This window comes from Eleutherodactylus coqui, chromosome 11 (assembly GCF_035609145.1).
Source record: "Eleutherodactylus coqui strain aEleCoq1 chromosome 11, aEleCoq1.hap1, whole genome shotgun sequence".
Classification (NCBI taxonomy): Eukaryota; Metazoa; Chordata; class Amphibia; order Anura; family Eleutherodactylidae; genus Eleutherodactylus; species Eleutherodactylus coqui.
Window position 1 is genome coordinate 75,415,335 of NC_089847.1, and position 21,878 is coordinate 75,437,212.

The 21,878-nt window shown below is 44.7% G+C and overlaps 1 protein-coding gene across 3 annotated transcripts in view; it reads left to right on the forward strand.

The window, feature by feature from the left end:
- LOC136581948 (nuclear RNA export factor 1-like) overlaps positions 1–21,878 on the forward strand; it is a 123,899-nt gene that overhangs the window by 67,535 nt on the left and 34,486 nt on the right. For 2 of the 3 annotated variants that reach the window (XM_066582650.1, XM_066582649.1), the window contains exons 3-8: positions 1,953–2,076; positions 2,263–2,346; positions 8,859–8,963; positions 12,354–12,431; positions 12,561–12,630; positions 14,236–14,324. In XM_066582650.1, the coding sequence (XP_066438747.1) occupies positions 1,953–2,076; positions 2,263–2,346; positions 8,859–8,963; positions 12,354–12,431; positions 12,561–12,630; positions 14,236–14,324 (550 nt within the window). The remainder of the gene's footprint in view (positions 1–1,952; positions 2,077–2,262; positions 2,347–8,858; positions 8,964–12,353; positions 12,432–12,560; positions 12,631–14,235; positions 14,325–21,878) is intronic. The other variant, XM_066582652.1, reaches the window with a different exon arrangement.

The following is a 21,878-nucleotide window of genomic DNA, read 5'->3' on the forward strand; positions in this document are numbered from 1 at the left end:
TCCACCAGTAAGTTGTAATTAATGAACTGTGTTTTTACAGGTCATGGGTTAGACTAAATAAAAGAATCAAAATCATAAAACAAAAATACATGTTTAGTATCGCCGCGTCCGCAAACGTCCGATCTATCAAAGTAATCCATTATTTACCCCGCACAGTGAATGCTGTCCGGAAAAAAAATGGTACTTACGCAAACTACAGGACGTCCCTTTAGAAATGAGCCCTCGCACAACTATGTGGATGGAAAAATAAAAAGGTTATTGCGTGCAGAAGATGGCGGCAGAAAATAATTATAAACAAAAATGTCTTTGAAAAAAAATATGAGTAGTACAGCAAAAAAACAAAACTACATGAATTTGGTATCCTAGTAATTATAATGACCCATAGAATAAAGTTATCATGTCATTTTCATTGCAGTTTGTGGGCCGTAGAAACAAGACTCAGCGAAAGATGGCGGAATTTATTTATTTTTTCATTTTACTCCATTTAGAACTTTTTAAAAGTTTTTCAGTACATTATATGGTACATTAAATAGTACCATTGAAAAATACAACTCGTCCCGCACAAAAAAAACCCTCATACAGCAACGTCGATGGATAAATAAAGGAGTTATGATTCTTTTTAAACGGAAAAATACTTGGTCACTAAGGGGTAAAATAACTTCAAAATGAGACGTGCTGCTATTATTCAGTTTTCCCCGTGTAATTAACATGTTTTAATTTTACAGAAACATATCAATTACTTTCTGTTACGAAATTTAAAAAAAAAATTGTTGCACAGTGTTCTCGTTCGGATTCCCACCACCCAGCGAGAATGTGAATGATTATCATTCCGTGTAAATGCATTCAACAACAAACGAGTGGTCGTTCACTTCTCCTTCGTCCAGTTTCTACATGCAGGAAATGGAACGACGTATTGTTCTGTGTCAACAGGCAGTCGTTCACTTACGAATGACTGCCTGCTTTCTGTGAATGGTGGCGGGTGGGCTGGGACAATCACTGGCCCGCCTCCTTTTTAGTCAATGATGCTCATTCCTGTGTAAAAGCACAGGAACAATTATCGCTGAGACGAGTAGTCAGGCATCTGTTTCCCGACAGATTGTCCCATGTAAAAGCACCCTAAGAGTAGCATTTTAAGTAGAGATGAGCGAGTAGACTCGCTAAGGCACATGACTCGAGCGAGTACTGCCTTAGCCGAGTATCTCCCCGTTCGTCTCTAAAGATTCGGGGGGTGGGGAGCGGCGGGGAAGAGCGGGGAGGAATGGAGGGAAGATCTCTCTCTCCCTTTCTCCCCTCCCCCTGCCGCAACTCACCTGTCACCGGCGCCCGGCCCCCGAATCTTTAGAGACGGGAAGATACTCGGCTAAGGCACTACTTGCTCGAGTAATGTGCCTTAGCGAGTATACTCGCTCATCTCTAATTTTAACCCTTTCCAATTCACTGTTAGACGTCTTTTCCCACATAAACACTGTGACGCTTGTACAGCTCAGATGACGAAAGATGTCAGACAGTGTATACTTACTCTATTCTGCTGGCCACTCTCGACACATCCCATCATATAGCTACTGGCTTTATCCAGCAGATGGCGCCGTTGTATAGTGGCAGAAACGGCAAGTTTCCCAGAAAACCCTTAATCCAAAAATGTTTAAAGTGATAGGTTAGCTCTCCCATTAGCCAAAACAGTGCAATGAAATTGTGCTAATAGGTGCGATAGGAGAAATAGTTGTAAGTCTGGTGCGTTAATGGGGGAGCGCTGCACTCATGAATACACTGGACTTGCTAAGTGTCTGCTGTAGTCTACAATATCTTCTATTAACCTTCCCCCAGCATTATCAGCTGTTTGCTGAGTATGTGCTTCTATTATGACTGGTTGTCAGAATTCAAAATCAATTACCAGTGAAAGAAACCCATATGTGTACTTTATTTTTAATACCCACCCCATGTTAAACCTCTAGCAATCCTTATAGCCGTGGAGAGAAACAAGCAGGAGACAAAGGAAATCCCCATGGAAACACTTCTAGAGACTCTCTTAATCAGACTAAGAATGAGCCAAGAGAGAAAGGCTGGTTTAAGGTCACGGTAAGTCATTTTTTTAAGGCGTTGCACATTATAGTCTGCAATAGTTTTCATAACAATTATGTAATAAACATATGCTGAGCAATTAATAGAGAAAAATGTTTTAGTTGGTTGAATTTAGAAGAAACGTGTACACGTCCTTATTGTGCAGTTTTATAACTATCTTTTTTTTTCCCCCCACAAAATCAGATTCCTCATGGGAGAAAATATGATAAGGGTTGGTTAATGGGTCTCATACAAGGTGCCTGCACGCTGCCATTCACTCCTGTAGAGGTAAGTTGTTGTCTTTTTTTTTTTTTTTTTTTAAATATTAGATTTTTATTAGTTTTTTCAAGAGACATACATTATATGCGTGACAGAATTTCAACAAAGTAAAGTGTTGAATAACAAACTTCACAGAATTGCATATCACATGGTTTTTGGAAGGGGGAGGGGGGGTGGGAGAAAAGGAGGGGGGAGGGGAAGAGGACATAGGACTCGAGTGTGGGGCGTTGGGGGGACAATCACACAAAGTATAATTTAGCTTAGGTAAGTTATCTGTGTCAAATATATGTTCATGCTGTAACCTTTGAAAGCAAACAGAATTTAACCATAACAAAACAATTGGCAGGTCATACAGTCATACTTTATGTTGTTTTCCATGGTCCCCAGACCTCATTGTGCTTTTTTAAGGAGCCATCTCTTAGCACCAACCATTTTTCAAATATCTGCTGTTCCGCCATACGGTTCGTGAATTCGTTGTAGGAAGGAGGGGCCGGCGATCTCCAGCACTTGGCTATAATCGCTTTGGCCGTCATCAAGGCATGGGCTAATAAAAATCTGACGTTTGGGGGGTGTTTGTTTAAGTCAATTAAGAGTAGGATCATTTTTGGTATCCTATCTATATGAATATTCAGTGCTTTGTCAAGGAGATTTAGCACAGGGGTCCAAAAGTTTTTTAACTTGGTACATGACCAAAAGATATGGGTAAGTGTGCCTTTTTGACCGCATTCTCTCCAGCATCGGTCGTCTTTATGGTGGAGTCTCGAGGCCATTAAACTGGGTGTAAAGTACCACCTCAGATTGATTTTTAACTGTGTTTCTAGGATACCCATTCCTTTGGTGGAGCTGCACGCTATTTTATATGCTGATTCCCATGCTACTGTTGGTATTTTTTCCTCTAGTTCTTTTTCCCAGTTAAGGATAGGGTTTTTTTTGTGTAAGTTGGTATTGTCGGTTAATGTGTCATAAAAGTATCTGGTATCTGATTTACCTCCTATAGGGGGGGACATAATTTTTTCTAGGACTAGCCTAGAGATTTTGGTGGTGTGTATGGGATTTTTCTTTAGGAAAGCCGACACTCGTGCAAAGTTGAACATGTCACTGTCGGTTAGTTTAAATTCCAAACATAAATTTGTGAAGGATTTCAATCCCTTTTTTGTGGCAAGGTTGTCCACTGTTTTAATGCCCTTCTGTCTCCAGGATTCCACATTTAAGTCGGGTATAAATATGTTTAATATTTCCAGAGGGAGCTCTGGTATCTTACAGGAATCTTGTGCCGCGGCTTTTTTTGAGAACTCCTTCCAGGTCTCTATGGAGGCCACAACCATTGGAGGAGGGTCTTTTAAGATAATTTTTAGGTCGGGGTGAGCATGAGACGCGGCAAGAGATGCCGCTAATAGCAACAGGTTCCCCTTAGAGGGGTTGATATAGGAGGTTTCCATGCCCACCCAAGCCATCGTATCGCTATTCTTTACCCAGTTTCTGGTTTGGTTCAGAATTGTAGCTTTAAAATAACTTTCTATATCAGGTATATCCGCGCCCCCTTTTCTGTGGTGAAGAGCTAGGATGGAGAGGGCTATACGTGGTTTACCTCCGGGCCAGATAAAGTCTGTTAGTTGACGTTGTAGTTTTTTGAGGGTGTTTTTTGAGATCGGAATCGGCAAAACCCTAAATAAATACAAAACTTTTGGGAGAATTTTCATCTTATATGTCATTATTTTACCTAGCCATGAAAGGTTGATCCCCGAGAGATAATCTAACTCTTTTTGAATTGTTTTCATGAGTGGTGCAAAGTTCGAGTCCTCTAAATTTTTGGTGTTTGCTGTTACTATTGTACCCAGATATGGAATGCTCTCCGCTCTCCATTCGAATGGAAACTCTGCCTGGATTGCCTGTTTTAGATCTTTCGCAACGTTGAGTCCTAATATTATTGATTTGTTAACATTTAGTTTGTAATATGAGATCATGTTTAGCTGCTCTCAAAGAAGCCAGAGGGGAGGATACAGTGAGGACGATATCGTCTGCAAATAAGCCGATTTTATGCTGGCGAAAGGTATGTGGGATTCCTATTATCTCTGGAGAGGATCTGATCGCCTCCGCCAGCGGCTCCACCATTAAAATATATAATATGGGAGAGAGCGGGCACCCCTGGCGAGTGCCATTGGAAATCTCAAACTTGTCCGACATTGCCCCGTCTATCAGCACCCTAGCAGACGGGCAGGAGTACAGGGCCCGGACGGCGCGAATCATACCCTCCCCAAAGCCAAATTTTGCTAACGTTTGAAAAGCATATCCCCAATGGACCCTATCAAACGCCTTTTCAGCGTCTAAGGCCAGCATGATAGCCAGCGTGCCGGAGGTTTTTGTAGAGTGGATAAGGTTAAGGAGTTTTCTCGCGCCGTCCGAAGCCTGCCGCCCCTTCACAAATCCCGCTTGATCGGAATGTACTATATCTGGGAGTATGTTGAGCAATCTGTTGGCCAATATCTTTGCGTAAATCTTGGTATCTGTGTTGAGCAGAGAGATTGGCCTGAAGTTTGCTGGATCGTTTGGTTCTTTGCCTTGCTTAGGCAACACAACCACAGTAGCCTGGAGCATCTCTTCCGGGAAAACTCCCCTAGACATCACTGAGTTGAGGGTCTTCCCCAAATGTGGTGAGAGACTGTTTGCAAACAATTTATAGTATTCAGATGAGAAGCCGTCCGGCCCGGGGGCTTTCTGGCTTCTCATAGAGGAGATTGTTTCTAGAAGTTCTGGAGTTGTGATTGGACTTTCTAAGGTGCTTATCAAAGTATTGTTGATTTTCGGGAGATCTATCTTGTTCAAAAATTCCTCTATGCTCTCTTCTGTGGGGTGGGAGGTAAGCGGGTCTTCCTTTAAATTATATAGGTTGCCATAATAGGATCGAAATGTTTCAAGTATTTGTTCTGGGTGGGTTATTTTGTGCTCTTTTTTTTGAGGAGCTCCAAATATATGGGATGGAAGCCCTGGCTACCCTTCTTTTAAGTCTATTGGCCATCCATTTTGTTGGTTTGTTAGTTGAGGAGTAGATATTGGTGTGGTGGGAAGTAATCTCTTTGTCGAAATCCCCTTGCAGGACCCTACGTAGGTCTAGTCTAGTTAAAAATAGTTCGGAGAGTAATTCCTGGGTGGTTTTAGTTTGTAATTGTTTTTCTAGAGTTTGGATTTTTTGTATTAAAGGGGTTGTCCCACTCCGAAACGGGGTTTTTTTTTTTTCAACCCCCCCCCCCGTTCGGCGCGAGACAACCCCGATGCAGGGACTTAAAAAAAAACAGCACAGCGCTTACCTGAATCCCCGCGCTCCGGTGACTTCTATACTTACCGGTTGAAGATGGCCGCCGGGATCTTCTTCCTCCGTGGACCGCAGCTCTTCTGTGCGGTCCATTGCCGATTCCAGCCTCCTGATTGGCTGGAATCGGCACGCGACGGGGCGGAGCTACACGGAGCCCCATTGAGAAGAGAAGAAGACCCGGACTGCGCAAGCGCGTCTAATTTGGCCATTAGACGGCGAAAATTAGACGGCAACCATGGAGACGAGGACGCTAGCAACGGAGCAGGTAAGTGAAAAACTTTTTATAACTTCTGTATGGCTCATAATTAATGCACAATGTACATTACAAAGTGCATTATTATGGCCATACAGAAGTGTATAGACCCACTTGCTGCCGCGGGACAACCCCTTTAATGTCTCTGTGTTCTTTAGTTTTTCTCTTTTATATTTGGCTCCTATTTTGATAAAAAATGCCTCTCATGTAGGCTTTGTGGGCCAACCATAGGACTTCAGGGCTAACTTCTGGCGTGTCGTTTAGTGTAAAGTAAGATTTTATTTCTTGTATTTCTTTTTGGATTTTAGGTAGTTTCATTAAGAAGGTATTGTTCCTTCAAGTTCTATTGGCCTGATGGTTTGTTTCAAATGCCAGGGATGTCGTAATCGGAGCATGGTCCGACCACGTTATTGTTCCCACATTTGCCTCAACCACTGAGTTTATAAGTGATTTGTCTACCAGACTGAGGTCAATGCGGGAGAAGGATCTATGTCGGGATGAGAAAAAGGAGTATTCTCTTGATGATGCGTTGAGGCACCTAAAAGTGTCATATAACGCAGTTCCTCTGATCCAACTGTTTAAAGATCTACTTCCTCTGGTCTCCTGAGATGAGGTGTCTAATGATCTATCCGGGACTAGATTAAAAACTCCATTAATAATTAATGCGCCTCTTGTTGCGCGTTTTATTTTCTTTAGCAATTTATTTAGGAAGCTTATCTGCTTTGAATTTGGGACGTACACATTCACTATGGTGAGGTGTGTGTTTTTTAGGGAGCCTCCCAGAATTATGTATCTCCCCTTCGGGTCACAGATTTGTAGGTCTATTTTGAACGGGGCTGTTTCTTTAAATGCTATCAATACTCCTGCTTGTTTTTTGTGTGCGCATGCGTGTATGATCTGAGGAAATTTTTTATGTGACATTCTGTGTCTATCCGTGTCTAGTAGGTGCGTCTCTTGTATACATACAATGTCTGCGCCGAGTCGGCGGGCCTCTTTCCATACTGCGCTTCTTTTGAAGGGGGTGTTCAGACCGTTGGCGTTCTGTGACATCATTTTGATTGACATTTTTCCTTGGTATTGCTCCTAATGAGGTGGGACTGGGAGTGGAGAAACCTATGAGACACTGCCGAAAAACAAAACCTGCAAAAACACTTAAGAACATTATGCATGACAACATACTTGTAGGTTGGCATAACTTTTGAGGTCAACCCATGTCTGTGGTGATACTCTTCTTTCTGAATGGAGGATAGTGCACAGAGTATAGACCACCACCAAAACATTTTTACAGAGCGGGCAGAACGAACATGCCCTGAAGAAATGTTGTAACGAGGGTAAGGTTTTAACCGGGTTATCGCACAAGCTTGCGCCTGCATTTCGCTTTGGGGGGGGATAAGTTACTTGCGGTGAGAAGACTCATATTCACTTAATTTTAAGTGAGGTAAAAGAATTAAAGCTCTTCTTAATAGGTATTAGCTTACAGTTCCCAGAGCAATTAGGTGGTATTATTCTTGCTTCGGGTATCGGGGTTATGCAGGCCACCTCTACCCTGAGAATTTGAGGTTTGGTCATGGTATTTCAGGCCCCAGGTTTGTAACATCTCGGCAGCAGAGGTGGGGCTCAAAAGGACATATGTGGTATTAGCTCTGGAGACAATCAATTTTGTGGGAAAACCCCACCTGTATGGGATGCTGGCCTCCCTAAGAGCTGCTGTTATCTTGGCAAAACCTCTCCTTGCTTCCATTGTAGCCTGTGATAAATCAATAAAGATGCGAAGATCTGAGTAAGGGCTTGGAAGTACTTTCAGCTTCCTAACGGCGGTCATGAGAGCCTCCTTGGTACTGAAGTGGTGTATACGTATAATAATGTCTCTCGGAGTGTTTTCCTTAAGAAATTTTGGGAGAGGGAGCCTGTGAGCTCTATCGATTTTTAACTCCTGTTCTGGAACTTCAGGGAGAATTTTGCGGAGGAATCTTGTCACAAAACTCATAATTTCCAGGTTGGATATTTTCTCTGAGACGCCTCTTATTTTGACGTTATTACGTCTGTTTCTGTCCTCAAGGTCAGTTAGCTTTTGTTGTATTCTAGTTACATTAGCCTCTAAGTTGTAATGGGCATCTATTAGGGAGTTATAGGACTTCACCAGTTCTCCCATTTTTGTCTCGGTTTTTTCTATGCGGGTATTAACTTCTTTAACTGATGAATCGACGTAAGAAGTTAGATGTTTTATATCCAGCTGGATAGTGTTACATAGAGCCATAACTATCTCCTTAATATACAGCTCCGAGGCAGGTTTGTTAGATGCTGAGAGATCAGCTAAGCTATTTTCTCTCTGGATGCTGGTGGGTTCATTGTATGGTAAGGAGCTAGTCAGGCAGGGATCATCCGACAGCTTCTGCCTTTGCTTTTCTGGACTATCAGTGGGTGAGGAAGGGGGGGGGGGGGGGTTGCAGCCGCGTGTCTGGCGCCATTTTATGTCTTCTGTCCCCTTTAATGCTTCCTCCCTCTCCCTGTGAACCCAGTGCCTGGCTCTCTGAATATGTTTTTAAGCCCCCTGCAGTGTCCTCTTGTGAATCGCTACGTGCTGTTGGCTCACCTGCCGCTGCAGCGCTCAGGGTGGACTGTCTCTCCTCCGTCTGCACTCCGCTCTCTGTCAGCTCCTCCGGCGCCATGACAGATGAAGTAGCGCGCGCGGGGAAGAAGTCCTCCAGTCTTGCCGGCTTCCCCTTGGTGTTCCTTCTTCTTGACATCCCCGGGATCCTGGGATGCTTGCAAGTGATTTGGGCTGTTTTTTTTCTTTTCCTCAGTCGCTTTGAAGTCTCTGAGAGTCTGAATTATAACGGAGCCTGAGCTCAAGCGTCTGCTCCGGAGCCTCACCAAGCCACGCCCCCCCAGTTGTTGTCTTTTTTTAACAATAGATTGAATAGTAAGAAATGTCTTTCATTTTATTTTCCTTTATAGTATCATTGTGATCATTCTCGAGCTCACTTCTATGTGGAAGATGCTGCAGTTGCAAAAGCAATAAAACGGATCTCGCGGACATTCACTGACCGAGAAAACTACAAGGTATATATAGTGTAATAAGCAGCAAAAATTAAATGGTGTGTCAAGCCTGTTGGGGGAAAAAAGGACAGTGGGATGTAGATTTACCTATGGCAACCAAACTGCCCCAATGCTCCCTTAGCGCCAGTTTTGCTAAAACCCACCCAGTGACAATATGTGCATAAGTAACTAGTTTTTGCACATGCTGTGTATACTTTTGTGTGACAGGCATAGGACAGATACCTGTGATGTCACGTAGCCCTAGAAGTACAAATATGTATTTCTGTATGTACCGTATATACCGGCGTATAAGACGACTTTTGAACCCCGAAAAATCTGCTCTGCAGTCGGGGGTCGTCTTATGCGCCGGTAATTCAAAAAAAAAAAAGTGTAAAAAAAAAAATCAGTACTCACCTCCCCCGGCGTTCTGTCGCGCTCCGGCAGGATGTCGCTCGCTCCTCGTCCCCGGCGCAGCGTTGCTTTCTGAATGCGGGGCTTGAAATCCCCGCTTCCAGAAAGCTAGTACACACGCCGGCAGCCATGACAGCATTGAATGGCTGTGATTGGCTGAAGGCGCACGTGTGTTAGCAATCACACCCATTCAATGATGTCATTGAATAGTGTGATTGGCTGAAGCCACGTGTGTTTTAGCCAATCACAGCCATTCAATGATGTCATTGAATAGTGTGATTGGCTGAAGCCACGTGCGCCTTCAGCCAATCACAGCCATTCAATGCTGTCATGGCTGCCGGCGTGTGTATTAGCTTTCTGGAAGCGGGGATTTCAAGCCCCGCATTCAGAAAGCAACGCTGCGCCGGGGACGAGGGGCGAGCGACATCCTGCCGGAGCGCGACAGAACGCCGGGGCAGGTGAGTAAGGATTTTTTTTTTCTCCTCTGTATACCGGCGTATAAGGTGAAAGTTGGGGGGTCGTCTTATACGCCCCGTCGCCTTATACGCCGGTATATACGGTACATAGTTTTCAGTATGCTCCGAAACTCATGAAAATACTTATGCATATAGAGACTGCTAGATCTAGGCTATCTCTTAAAGGGCCACTCCAGTGCTTTTTATTTCTTTTCTTCATTATGCTGTATCCCCCCTGTATATATAAGTGGGTTAGTGTTACCTTGGTTGTTTCTTTTTCCTAAAACTCTCAGCTTGTTTTTCCTCAGATGGTCTTGTGATCTCCGTTTTGACCTGCTCAGATCTACTTGTGGGTTATGGATTCATTTTCTAGTCCATTTCTCAGCAACTATGTTGAAGGAGAGACATGCACTCCAGTTACTATTACTGATGATGATCACAGTTATAATAGAGGAGATCACCATTCATCATCCTGACTGTATATTTATGGGCTTTAGATTATTTAGGTGACTATAAAAGGTAACGATGATTAAACTGTCCCCCCTGTGTTAGAATGGTATAACCCTCGCTAATGCTGGCTCATTGCATCATTGGATAGAGGTGAAACAAAGTAAAAAAAAAATCTAACTCTCAAGATGGTAGCTGACAGAGGGCTACACTACATGAAAGTGGTTGAAATACATATAAGACAGGCAACCTGTGGAGAGGGCAGGTATGGAAAAATGTGTTTTCGCTGAAGTGGCCCTTTAATTTTCTTACTAATTCAAGCTCTTGTCACTTTTTATGACTAGGCTGCCATCCACAGTGTTGAGAGAGCTACGCTCCTATGTGTCTTTTTTTTTTCTTTTAAAAGTCGGGAAAGATTCTAGTACAATCCAGAACAGAAACATTCATGAACATTTTCCTTAAAGCATGTTTAACGTTTTAGAATAGGCTGCCACATGTATGTGTATGTAAAGAATAACACTATTCCATCATTTATTTGTATCATATTTTTCCCCAGTTTTCCCCTCTACATGCTATGTATTTAATTTAAAGTTGTCCTTGAGCTGGTGGGTGGTCTTTAGCTGCTATGATCTCTACAATATACAGCTTGTGGATAACAGAAAATTTTGCTCCGTAACTCTCAGTAGAATGCAGAAAAGTAACAGCAACTTAAAGAACATAATGCAGCAGTATTGACCAGTGTAGATGTGAGTTCAGTAGCGGTAAATCGCTCACTATTAGGGCTCACACACGAGCATATCTCTTACAGACCTAATAAGCAGTGCTGAAACCCCATTGATTTACATTGTGCCATTCAGACCTGCATTTTTCACACACGTTTTACCTTTGTGAAAAAAAAACACAGCTTGTAGTATATGGTTGTGAAAAATGCGCAGTGCATGTTATACATGTTACATGCATATTTTACTGCGTATTGCTCTCATAAACAATACATGTGTAATACAGAGCCAAAATACAGTCGCGTGAGTGAGGCCTTGGCTGTAGCAGCGTCTGTGTGAGTCTCTCTTCTTCTGCCTCCCTCCTCCTGCTTCCCCCTCTTCACAGACTTCTGTTAACAGCAAGAGACAACACCCCTCTTCCTGTAATCTGTCTGTTACCAAAGACAGACTTCACTTAATAGCGCATTGGTTTAATTCCATATGCTATGATTTATTTTGTGTAGATTTCCCCGATTTGCAAAGTGCTGCTGAATCTGTTGGCACAATATAAATAATTATTAAAATTAAAAATAGCAGTCTGTAGACAAAAATTAGAAGGCAGGTCCCTAGTGGTCTGCACTTCAGAGGAAGCTTTCAGTACAAAAACAACATTGTAGGTAAATAATGTGATTTGCACTTTTGTTCGTTTTCATATTGGTGATTACCTAAGCAAAAACCGTTTAAAGGGGTTGTCTCGTGCCGAAACTGGTTTTTTTTTTCCATAGGCCCCCCGTTCGGCGCAGGACAACCCCAAAGGATGTGTTAAAAAAAAAAAAAAAATTTTATTACTTACCCGAATCCCCGCTCTGCGACGTCTTCCTTCTTCTTCCTTCACCAAGATGGCTGCCGGGATCTTCACCCACGATGCATCGCGGGTCTTCTCCCATGGTGCACCGTGGGCTCTGTGCGGTCCATTGCCGATTCCAGTCTCCTGATTGGCTGGAATCGGCACACGTGACGGGGCGGAGCTACGAGGACCAGCTCTCCGGCACGAGCGGCCCCATTCACCAGGAAGAAGACCGCACAGCGCAAGCGTGTCTAAAAAAGCAAGAAGACATCAGAATTAGACGGATCCATGGCAACGGGGACGCTAGCAACATAGCAGGTAAGTGAATAACTTCTGTATGGCTCATATTTAATGCACGATGTACATTACAAAGTGCATTAATATGGCCATACAGAAGTGTATAACGCCACTTGCTGCCGCGAGACAACCCCTTTAAGGGATCTCTACCTTATCCTGTGCATTACTATCCCCAAATTGTATAGAAATAGGTGTACAACATTTATTGTATTATATATGCACATACTAAATGTTTTATCAGGCTGTCTTTCTGTTTCAGGTTACCATTTTGACAGCTCCATGTCCTCCACCAGAGCTGCCAAATGATATGTCACAGGAAGAAATTGTACATTTAAAGGTATTTCAGACATACAGTATCATTGCTTTTGGTATTGCCTTTATTCAAAAGTATAAAGGTAGTCAAGATATTGGGTTTACTTTGTGCCATAGAAGTTTTACCATTCTCATTTGGTTATTTGTCCCATAGAGCTGTATGCAGAAACGATATGACGGAGCTCAACAAGCTCTTAACTTGAAGTCCATATGTTTAGATCCAGGTAAAAATGTGTTGATTTCTTCTTGTAGAAACATGGAAAATTAATGGCAGATTCCCCCATAGCCCCGCTCTGTCTCTCCCTGCTATGGGTTATTCCCCCATAGCCCCACACTCTCTTCCTACTATGGGGAATTAATCCATAGCCTGACTCACTCTACCTGCTATGGAGATCCCCGAGGAACATACCCATAGTGCAGAGAGAGAGGGGGCACGGCTACAGGGGATCCCCCGAGGGATATCTCCATAGCCGAGAGGGTGGGGCCAGAAAGGGGGCCAGGCTATAGGTCTCCTCCCTGGGATTTTCCCCATTGCAAATTGAGAGGAGGCGCTCTCAGGGAAACCCTCAGAGAAGCCCTGTAACCCTGCTCCACCTCTCTCTCCCAACTATAGGGAAATCCCTTGGAATTCCCAAGCTGGGGGGAGAGGTAGAGGAAGTCTCCTACTACGCTTTGCTGCTGGGAAATTGCCCAGCAGTGGGGTTGGAGGAAGTCACTACTGCTTACAGCGGGACATTTAAAACTTGCAACCCAGAAGCACGTTTTAAATGTCCTGCGGTAAACTCCTGTTAGTTCTCGCGGGTATTGAGGGAACCCCCGGGGAGTCCCCTTATCCCACATTTAAAATGTGCTTCTGGGCTGCAAGTTTTAAATGTCCCGGTGTAATCCTCCTAATGACTTCTAATCTTCTTTTCATGCGCAGGAGTTTCCATAGACTCCTGCTCTCATAGGAGTCCATGGAAGCTCCTGCGCAGCTCTCACCAAAGATAGGTCAAGTCCTATCTTTACTCGCAGCACGGACTTTAGATATGTGCATTGTAGCAATGCATGTTCTATCTTTGCTATGTGCGAGTATTTTGTGCGTCTTATATTCTTTCATGTGAACCCTTCTATAGGAAACCATTGGTTCCTATAGAAGTGCTTTCTGTGCACGCCAACAGCGCTCGTGTGAACAAACCCTGAAGGTGAGTGCTCCAGGACGGTACACAGTATTCTGCATGTGGTTTCACTGGAGCTCTGTACAGTGGGATCACAATCTCCTTTTTTCTACTGATTACACCTCCAGCTATGCAATGGAGCATCCTATTTGCTTTCCCTGCTATGTGACCCCATTGTTGACTTATTTTGAAGCTGTCAGAAGTCATAAACACTAATTCCTTCTCCTATGAAGTCCTGGCTAACACAGCACAGCCGAGTGCATTATATTACATTTGAAAATCTAGAACTGAAATTTCCAATTTTTTTTGACCATTTATCCAGTAAGGTTAAATCGTTCTCCATGATGTAGACACCACCAGGAGTATTAACCTTATTGTACACTTTTGTATGATCCGCAAACAGATAGACCTTAACTGTTAAACCTTCTGCTATATCACTAACCAGCATGTTAAGAATAGGACCCAGGACAGACCCCGTGGTAACCAGTTGTAACTAGGCCCTGTTCAGAATACTTTCCGTTAAATGATGTCTTTAAACCAACTGTGAATCCGCTGGACTCAAAGCTTTTACTGAAAGATGGGCAATCTGTGGCACCCCTTCATCCACCACAATTCTGACTATAGTCTCGTCTTTTATTCCATATATTACTTACTCTCTCTCTTTCTATATAGACCTCATTGAAAACAAGGTAGATATAATGCTGAACCGAAGCACTTCTATGCAGCCTATGCTACAATTTATAGGAGAGAACATACCAGAGGTGAGTTCTACTGTATCTGTCCAGAAGACCACATTTTATTACTATACTAGAAAATGTTTACAGATGGATTTTCTGTTGGCACCTAGCTTGTGTTGAAAACATTTTCTCGTCCGTATCATTGGGGGACATAGAGACCTATAGCTGCTGCCACTAGGAGGCGACACTAAGCAAAGAAAAAGTTAGACCCTCCTACCAGATATACCCATCCTGCAGGCACTTAACTAGATCAGTTTTTTTTAAACTCGTTTTATTGAATATTTTGTATTTCGTACAATACATGAAAAATAACTTTGGTTACATTATAGGCTCTTTGTAATCTTATTATCAGACCTTAAGTACGTTACATTGACATATACAGTTATTGAATACATTGTAACAGTGCGGTTTCTCGTAGTGCCAGTGGAGGGTCGGTGTATTCGCTAGTCTTATTAAGCGTTTCTGGGCGCATTTGCCCTTAGCAGGCTTTGGAATCGGTCCTGCGTGTATACTGTGTTCGTTGATCCACACCATCTTTCCCACACCTTGCTGAATTTTTCAGGGCATTTCCAATTTTTATAAACTATTTTTTCATATGGTAGAATGGCATTGATAATATTCTGCCATTTTAATAGTGTCGGAGGGCGGCTATCCATCCAACGTAGGGCTATTGCTTTGCGGGCATAGAATAAGGCTTTGGTAAGGAATATCCTGTCATGGTATTGCCATTGTTCTTCGTCTAAGATACCTAGTAGGCATATTGCTGGATCGTGTGGCACTGGTACCCCTAGCATTTGTTTTAGAAATTCTGTGACTTCCCCCCCCAATACGCGTGGATGTCTGGACAATTCCATATTAAGTGATTGAAATTTGCGTTAGGCGCTCTGCACCGATGGCATTGGTTAGTGGGTGTCCTATTCATTTTATAGAGTCTAGTCGGTGTTAAATAGCACTGGTGTAGGATATATAATTGTGTTAGTTTGTTATTTGTGGCTGGTGATACCGTGGTGTATGTGGACATTGCAGACTCCCAGTCCTCATTAGTGAGGGTGGGGATGAGTTCTCTCCATCTCTCCATTACTGTCATTGGCGTATCAGAGATCTTGGATTGTAGTAGGTGAGTGTACAACAACGATATCAGGCCTTTGGGTCCTTGGGTGCGTAGTATGCCTATTAGTGGGTATTGAGAAAATGATTGTCTAGGTTCTGGAAATTGTGCTGTTAAAGCGTGTCGAAGTTGTAGGTATCTAAAAAAGCCCCCTCTTGGGATTTGATAAAGTTGCTGTAGTTGCTCATAGGAGATCAATATTTGGTTAATGTATAAGTGTTCTAGTGTAGTAATTCCTAGGTTTATCCAGAATTGTTTGTCCGGCAGGTTCGTCAGATGTGGTAGTGCTCTGTTATCCCACAAGGGGGTCTCCAGAGGGGTGTCGTTCTGTTTAGCTAGTGATTTACACGTCTGCCATACATTAACTGCAAGCCTGTGAATAGGTTGCATTTGTTTAGTCAGTAGTCCTGGTTTTTCCAGAAGGATCCATAGCGATGTCTCCGAGAGGAGAAACATCAGGTGGTGCTCGGAGTTTGGGAGAGGCGCGTCCTATAACCAGTGACGGATATACCTGACCTGCCCCACTAAATAATAGAGTTTGAAGTCTGGTAGCGCCATTCCTGCCATTTCCTTAGGTCGCTGTAAAGTGTCCATGCGGAGTTTGGCTCTAGAGTTCCCCCATATAAATGATGTTATCAGGGAATTAGTTTTTTTGAAGAATTTCTGCGGAATAGTTATTTCTGCATGTTCTAGGCCGTATAAATACTTGGGGATTATTATCATTTTTATAAGGTTTATTCTGCCCGCTACAGATAATGGCAGAGGGCTCCAGCTTTTTAATTTTTGCTGCAGAGTTGTCAATAGGGGAGTGATGTTTAGCTCAATACTCTGAGTATGGTCACTGGTGATGTGTATTCCGAGATATTTAAACTTGGGGGTGACTTGTAATTTACAAAATACATCCCCCATCGGCCATCCCTCCAATTTTAGGGGCATGAAAGCGGATTTCTGCCAGTTGATACGTAGGCCTGAGAAGTTTCCGAATTTATCTATTAGTGAGATGGCTAACGGTAAGGTGTCTCTTGGGTCTGATATGTATAGTATTATGTCATCTGCATATAGTCCTATTCTGTCTTCTCTGGGTCCTATCTGGATGCCTTTATATGAGGTGTGTTGTCGGATCCTCACGGCTAAGGGCTCTATTGCAATTGCAAACAGGAGAGGGGAAAGTGGGCATCCCTGTCGGGTCCCCCTATGAAGTGAGAAGGAGGTGGAGGCCAGGCCATTTACCACTACTCTAGCTGTCGGGGATTTATATAGAATAGAGATCCACTTAATGAATGAGTCTCCAAACCCAAATCTCCGCAAGACTTCTATCAAATATAGCCACTCAACTGAGTCGAATGCCTTAGCTGTATCCAACGAGGCCAAGGCCCAGTCCGACCTCCACCTCCATCCCACCTGCGTAATTACCTGCGTCTTTCTGATATTGTCCAATGTAGACTTTCCCGGGATAAAGCCGGATTGGTCAGGATGTATAATTTCCTTTATAGTTTGGTTTAAACGGGAGGCCAATATTTTAGTAAGGATTTTATAGTCTGTATTTAATAAGGAAATAGGTCTGTATGAACCACAGTCCTCTAGATTTTTGTCTGGTTTTAAGATAAGGACTATGTCGGCTTCTAGCATTGAATCCGGGAGATGACTTTTATCAAATATATATTTATATAGGGAAAGCAGGTGTGGTATTATTTCTTTTTTTTATTGTTAGTAGACCTCCACCGGCAGACCATCTGGGCCTAGAGTTTTACTTTTTGCCATATCATTTATTGCCTCCTCGATCTCTTCCTTTGTAATGGGAGAGTCTAATAAGGACTTATAATCGTCTTGCAGTTCTGGAAATATTATGTCGGCTAGATAAGATTCCAGTTCCGCCGGTGAGTAGTCAACCCGCGATCGGTATAGATCGTCGTAGAATTGTTGGAATCTATCTAGGATCTTTTTTGGGTCTGTAAGCATTGTTCCTTCAGCTGATTTAATTCTCAGTACTGACGGGGGGGCAATCTCCTGTCTCGCCATGTAGGCTAGTAGTTTGCTAGACTGGTTTCCTAATTCAAAAAAGGATTGTCGGGTAAAGAAGAGGTTCCTCTGGGCTTTCTCTTTTAGATATAGTAGGTAATCTCTACCAATCTGGAGCCATCTATCTCTTTTTGTGTCTGTAGGGTCGGCGACAAATTCTCTTTCTAGCTGTTGACATTGCTCTGCTAAAAGCTCTCCCTCTCATGCAGTGGCTTTTTTAATGAAGGAGATTGAGGATCTAAAACAGCCTCTAAGGTAGGGCTTAAATGGGTTGTCCCGCAGAAGCAAGTGCAGTTATGCACTTCTGTATGGCCATATTAATGCACTTTGTAATATACATCGTGCATTAAATATTGGCCTTACAGAAGTTATACACTTACACCCTCCTGGTGCTGGCGTCCCCATCTCCATGGCGACGAGCAAACTGCTTCTCTGGTCGCCGGAACAGTCGTGCTTGCGCAGAGAGGAATCCCCTTCTGTAAGGTCCTTGCTCACGAGCTGCGTCCTGGCTCCTCCCCCTTCTCATCGTCATCGTGTAGCTCCGCCCCCGTCACATTGTGCCGATCAGCCGAGGTGGCTGGAATCGGCAATGGAGCTCAGACAGCAGAAGAACATCCACAGTGCACCATGGGAGAAGACCCGTGGTGCATCGTGGGAGAAGACCAGCGGCAGCCATTTTGGAAAGAAGATTTTTTAAAGTTGCTGAACGGGGATTCAGGTAAGGGAATTTTTTTTTTAATAACATCTGGCAGCAGTATTCTTTTACAGGTACTGGGGGACTGGGCAAAAAAAAAATTGACTTTAGGTGCAGGACAACCCCTTTAAATGCTTCCCATACCAGCATTATATCCGTGTGTGTCTCGTGCGCCTCGTAGTATATTTGGATCTGATCCGGTATGCGATCATTGGGACCAAATTGTGAGAGCCAGAATGGGTGCACCTTTAGTCTCTTAATTGTAGCCGGGCCCGGGTTTTTAAGGGCCATACGGATTGGCGAGATCCCTCGAGGGAGGAGCTCTATTGAGTTGATTTTAGGGAATAGTGAGGGAGATCCGAACATGTAGTCTATTCGGCTAAGTGCATGGTTGTGGGCTGCGTGGCAGGTATATTCCTTTTGTTGTGGGTGGAATGTGCGCCATAAGTCCAGCCATCTCGTCACTGAAACAATGGAGGCTAGGCGGGTCATACTCGTTTCTCCCTCCCTCCGAGCACCCCCCCTGAACCTATCCATATGGGGATCCATCACCATGTTCATATCTCCCATGCAGATGATCGTTGCGTCTGGCGAAAATGATGCGAATTGGATGCCGTCTGCCAAGATGGCTGTTGTCGCTGACGGTGGGTTGTAACAGCACAGGAGGACGTATGGGTCGTTGTTGATTTTGGACCTTACAAAAACATATCTGCCTTTTGGGTCTCTTTTAAGCTGCTCCGCTTCCCATCTAAGCATCCTTCCTATTAATAGAGACACCTCTCTAGAGTAGGATGTGTGACACGAATGAGCGGACCACTGAACCCATGGTTTCAACAGAACTTTTGTAGTTTCAGGTGTAAGGTGGGTCTCCTGCAGGCATAGTATTTGCAGTCGCCAGGAGCGTATTAGGGAATTTACTGCTCCTCTTTCTGGCTGACCCCATGCCCCTGACATTCCAGGACACAAAAACTATCTCCGCCATGGGCTGGGAGAAGTTAATCAGGTCCGGATAGATTTCCTTATAGCATTTTGACTGTCAGGAGTCCCTCACTGACACTCGATTGTATTTTTACCACATATCATGCAACAGTACTTCAATACATTTTTAGAATCATCATGGAGCGCTTGATTTATATAACTCGTTAACATTGCGGCAGTTTACTACCAGCTTAACACTTAAACAACAGACAGTTAAACAAACTTTAACTACTCTCTCTGTTGAGATATTATTCGTGGCGAACTGATATTAGGGGGAACCTGCGTAGTATAGCTTTGATCTGGGCTATACTTGAGGTACTATTGTATTGATAGATCTATTATAGGGACCGGCATTAGCCTGGTGGGCATTGACTGGGTGGGCCTCCTGGGGGGATGGGGGGGGAGTGGGAGGGAGAGTCTCCCTTACCTAGGTACCTCCTAGTTACTTCTCCTTGTGTGAATGCTGATTTACGTTACAGGGTGGTGGAGGGGGGGGGGGGGGGGGTAAGGGAAGTATGGTGGGGCCGAGGGGGAGGGGAAGAGTCTAATGGTGCCAAAGGAGAGGAGGGTCTGCCGTCGTCTCCGGGAGAGAGTAAGCCGGATATCCGCGACAGCCAGCAAAAGTCTCAGTCCTGTATCTCAGGTTCAGGAGTGTTTGGGGTATGTCTGGAACATAGTCTCTGATGTGCTATTAGGTAGCTTTAGGATTATGTTCATATGTTTACATGGGAATCCCGCCACCTAGAGAAAAAGAGGAAAATGGTTATGTATACATTACGGCCCTTCTGGTCGACGTCTGGTAGCCAGCCAGTTTTCTGCCTCAGATGGTGAAGAGAAGAAACGGGTGCGATCTCCATCTATCACTCGCAGTCGTGCTGGGTACACCATGGAGTACTGGAGCTGCAGGTCTCAGAGTTGCTTTTTGATTCCGAAGAATGATGCTCGTTGCTTTTGGAGGTCTGCTGAGAAATCCGGGAAGATGGATACTGTGGCGTTGTCATATCTCAGGGGTCCTCCTTTTCTGGCAGCTTGTAGAATTATGTCTCTATCGTGGGAGTTAAGCAGTTTTGCTAGCAATGGTCTAGGTGGAGCTCCTCGTATTGGCGGTTTCATGGGCACTCGGTGGGCTCGCTCAATTACAAAGACTTGTGATAGTCCAGCATTGGGGAGGAGTTCACGGAGCCATCTTTCCATGAATTCCTCAGGCCTTTGCCCTGCAGCTCGTTCTGTTAGACCCACTATGCGCAGATTATTCCGTCGTGAACGGTTTTCGAGGTCATCTGCTTTTTGTCTCCAATATTCTGCTTTCTGTGTGAGGTCGTGTATCGTGGCCAACATGGGAGAGACGTTGTCGTCTAGTGTGGAGATTCTGTTTTCTGTATTTGTAACACGTTCTCTTAGGTTTTGGAGATCTTGCCTTAGTAGGCTTACGTCCATTTTTATTTTGTCGATTTTGCCGGTGAGGGTAGTCGTAGATGTTTGTATTGCAGATATGAGCTGTTCAGATAGTTGTTGCAGTGTTTGGACAGAGCCCTCAGGTGGGCCCGGGCTGCTGCTCTTTGTCGCTGACGTTCCCGCTGTGGCGGGTGTAGTGGGTTCAGGGATGGGATCTTTTCGGCTTTCTCCTCTGGCGAATGCCTTAAGTTTGTCTACGGATGCATTCTGTCTGGTGGGGCCCATGATGCGGTCGTTTGGTGTTTTCACTTTTGCAAGGGGTTCCGCTGTATGTTGGGCTCCTTGCAGGGAGCTTGTAAGTGTCTCTGCTTTGTTATATACTTTCTTTGGGCTGCGTACTTTGTGGAGTATTTTCCAGCTATTTTACGCCCCAAAGGTCTCAGTGCTATTTGCTTAGGTATGTAACCTTCGCATCAATCGGCCCGCAGCTCTGGGGTTTTTCCTTCCCCTCCCCCTCCACCAAGGATGTCTTGCAGCTTCCCCGGGGACCCTGTGCTGTCCATGGCGGGAAGGGATCCTCTGCTCTCTGTCACCGAGCTGTGTGGAGTTTAACCCGACCTTTCTCTCCCCGGCACACTTATCTATGTTTACTGTCGCTCCTGGTTGCCTCTCTCACTTGGGGGAGCTCTTCTTGTGTCCTCCGTGGTTGTCTCCTCTCCACGTGGCTGGTCGGCGGCGTCTGCAAAATGGCGGCGGCAGTCGCGGTGCCACAGGTCTGCCGTCGGCACCGTTCCCGCTGTGAGTATTGCGAGGGTGCCTCTGGCGGCTCAGTTCTCTCTCCCTCTGGATTGGTGGTGTTGTGCTGGGTCCGGGGACTTGTCAGCCGGCCGGCGTTGCTCGTAAGATGAACGCGGTAGCCGCGATTTCGTGGGTCTGCTGTCGGCGGCGCCCCCGGTACGGGTGCTGCGGGGATGCTGTCGGAGGTCCGGTCCCCTCTCACCCTGCTTTGTCAGGTGCTGCGTCGGGTCCGGGGTCTCGTCGGGTAGTCGGCGTCCTCAGCAGTGCGGCGGTTGCGGTTCTCCCCGCCCGCCGCTAGTGTTACCTCCGCTGTAGCTGTCTGGGAGCGCTGTTGGCGGTTCAGCCCTCTCCTTGGCGGTGTTATATTGGGTCTGGGGGCCCTCAGGATAAGTGCAGGATTGTATATTTGCCGGTGGGCACGGGAGCTCTCTTTACATGCAGCCGGTCAGCTCGGCTGCTTGGCCACGCCCCCAACTAGATCAGTTTTAGCTTAGTGTCTGTAGTATATATATTATTTTTCCTCTTTCCCTTCTAGCTGGGCATCAGGAATGAGCTAACATTCCTGATGGTCCCTAAGTGGGGAGGA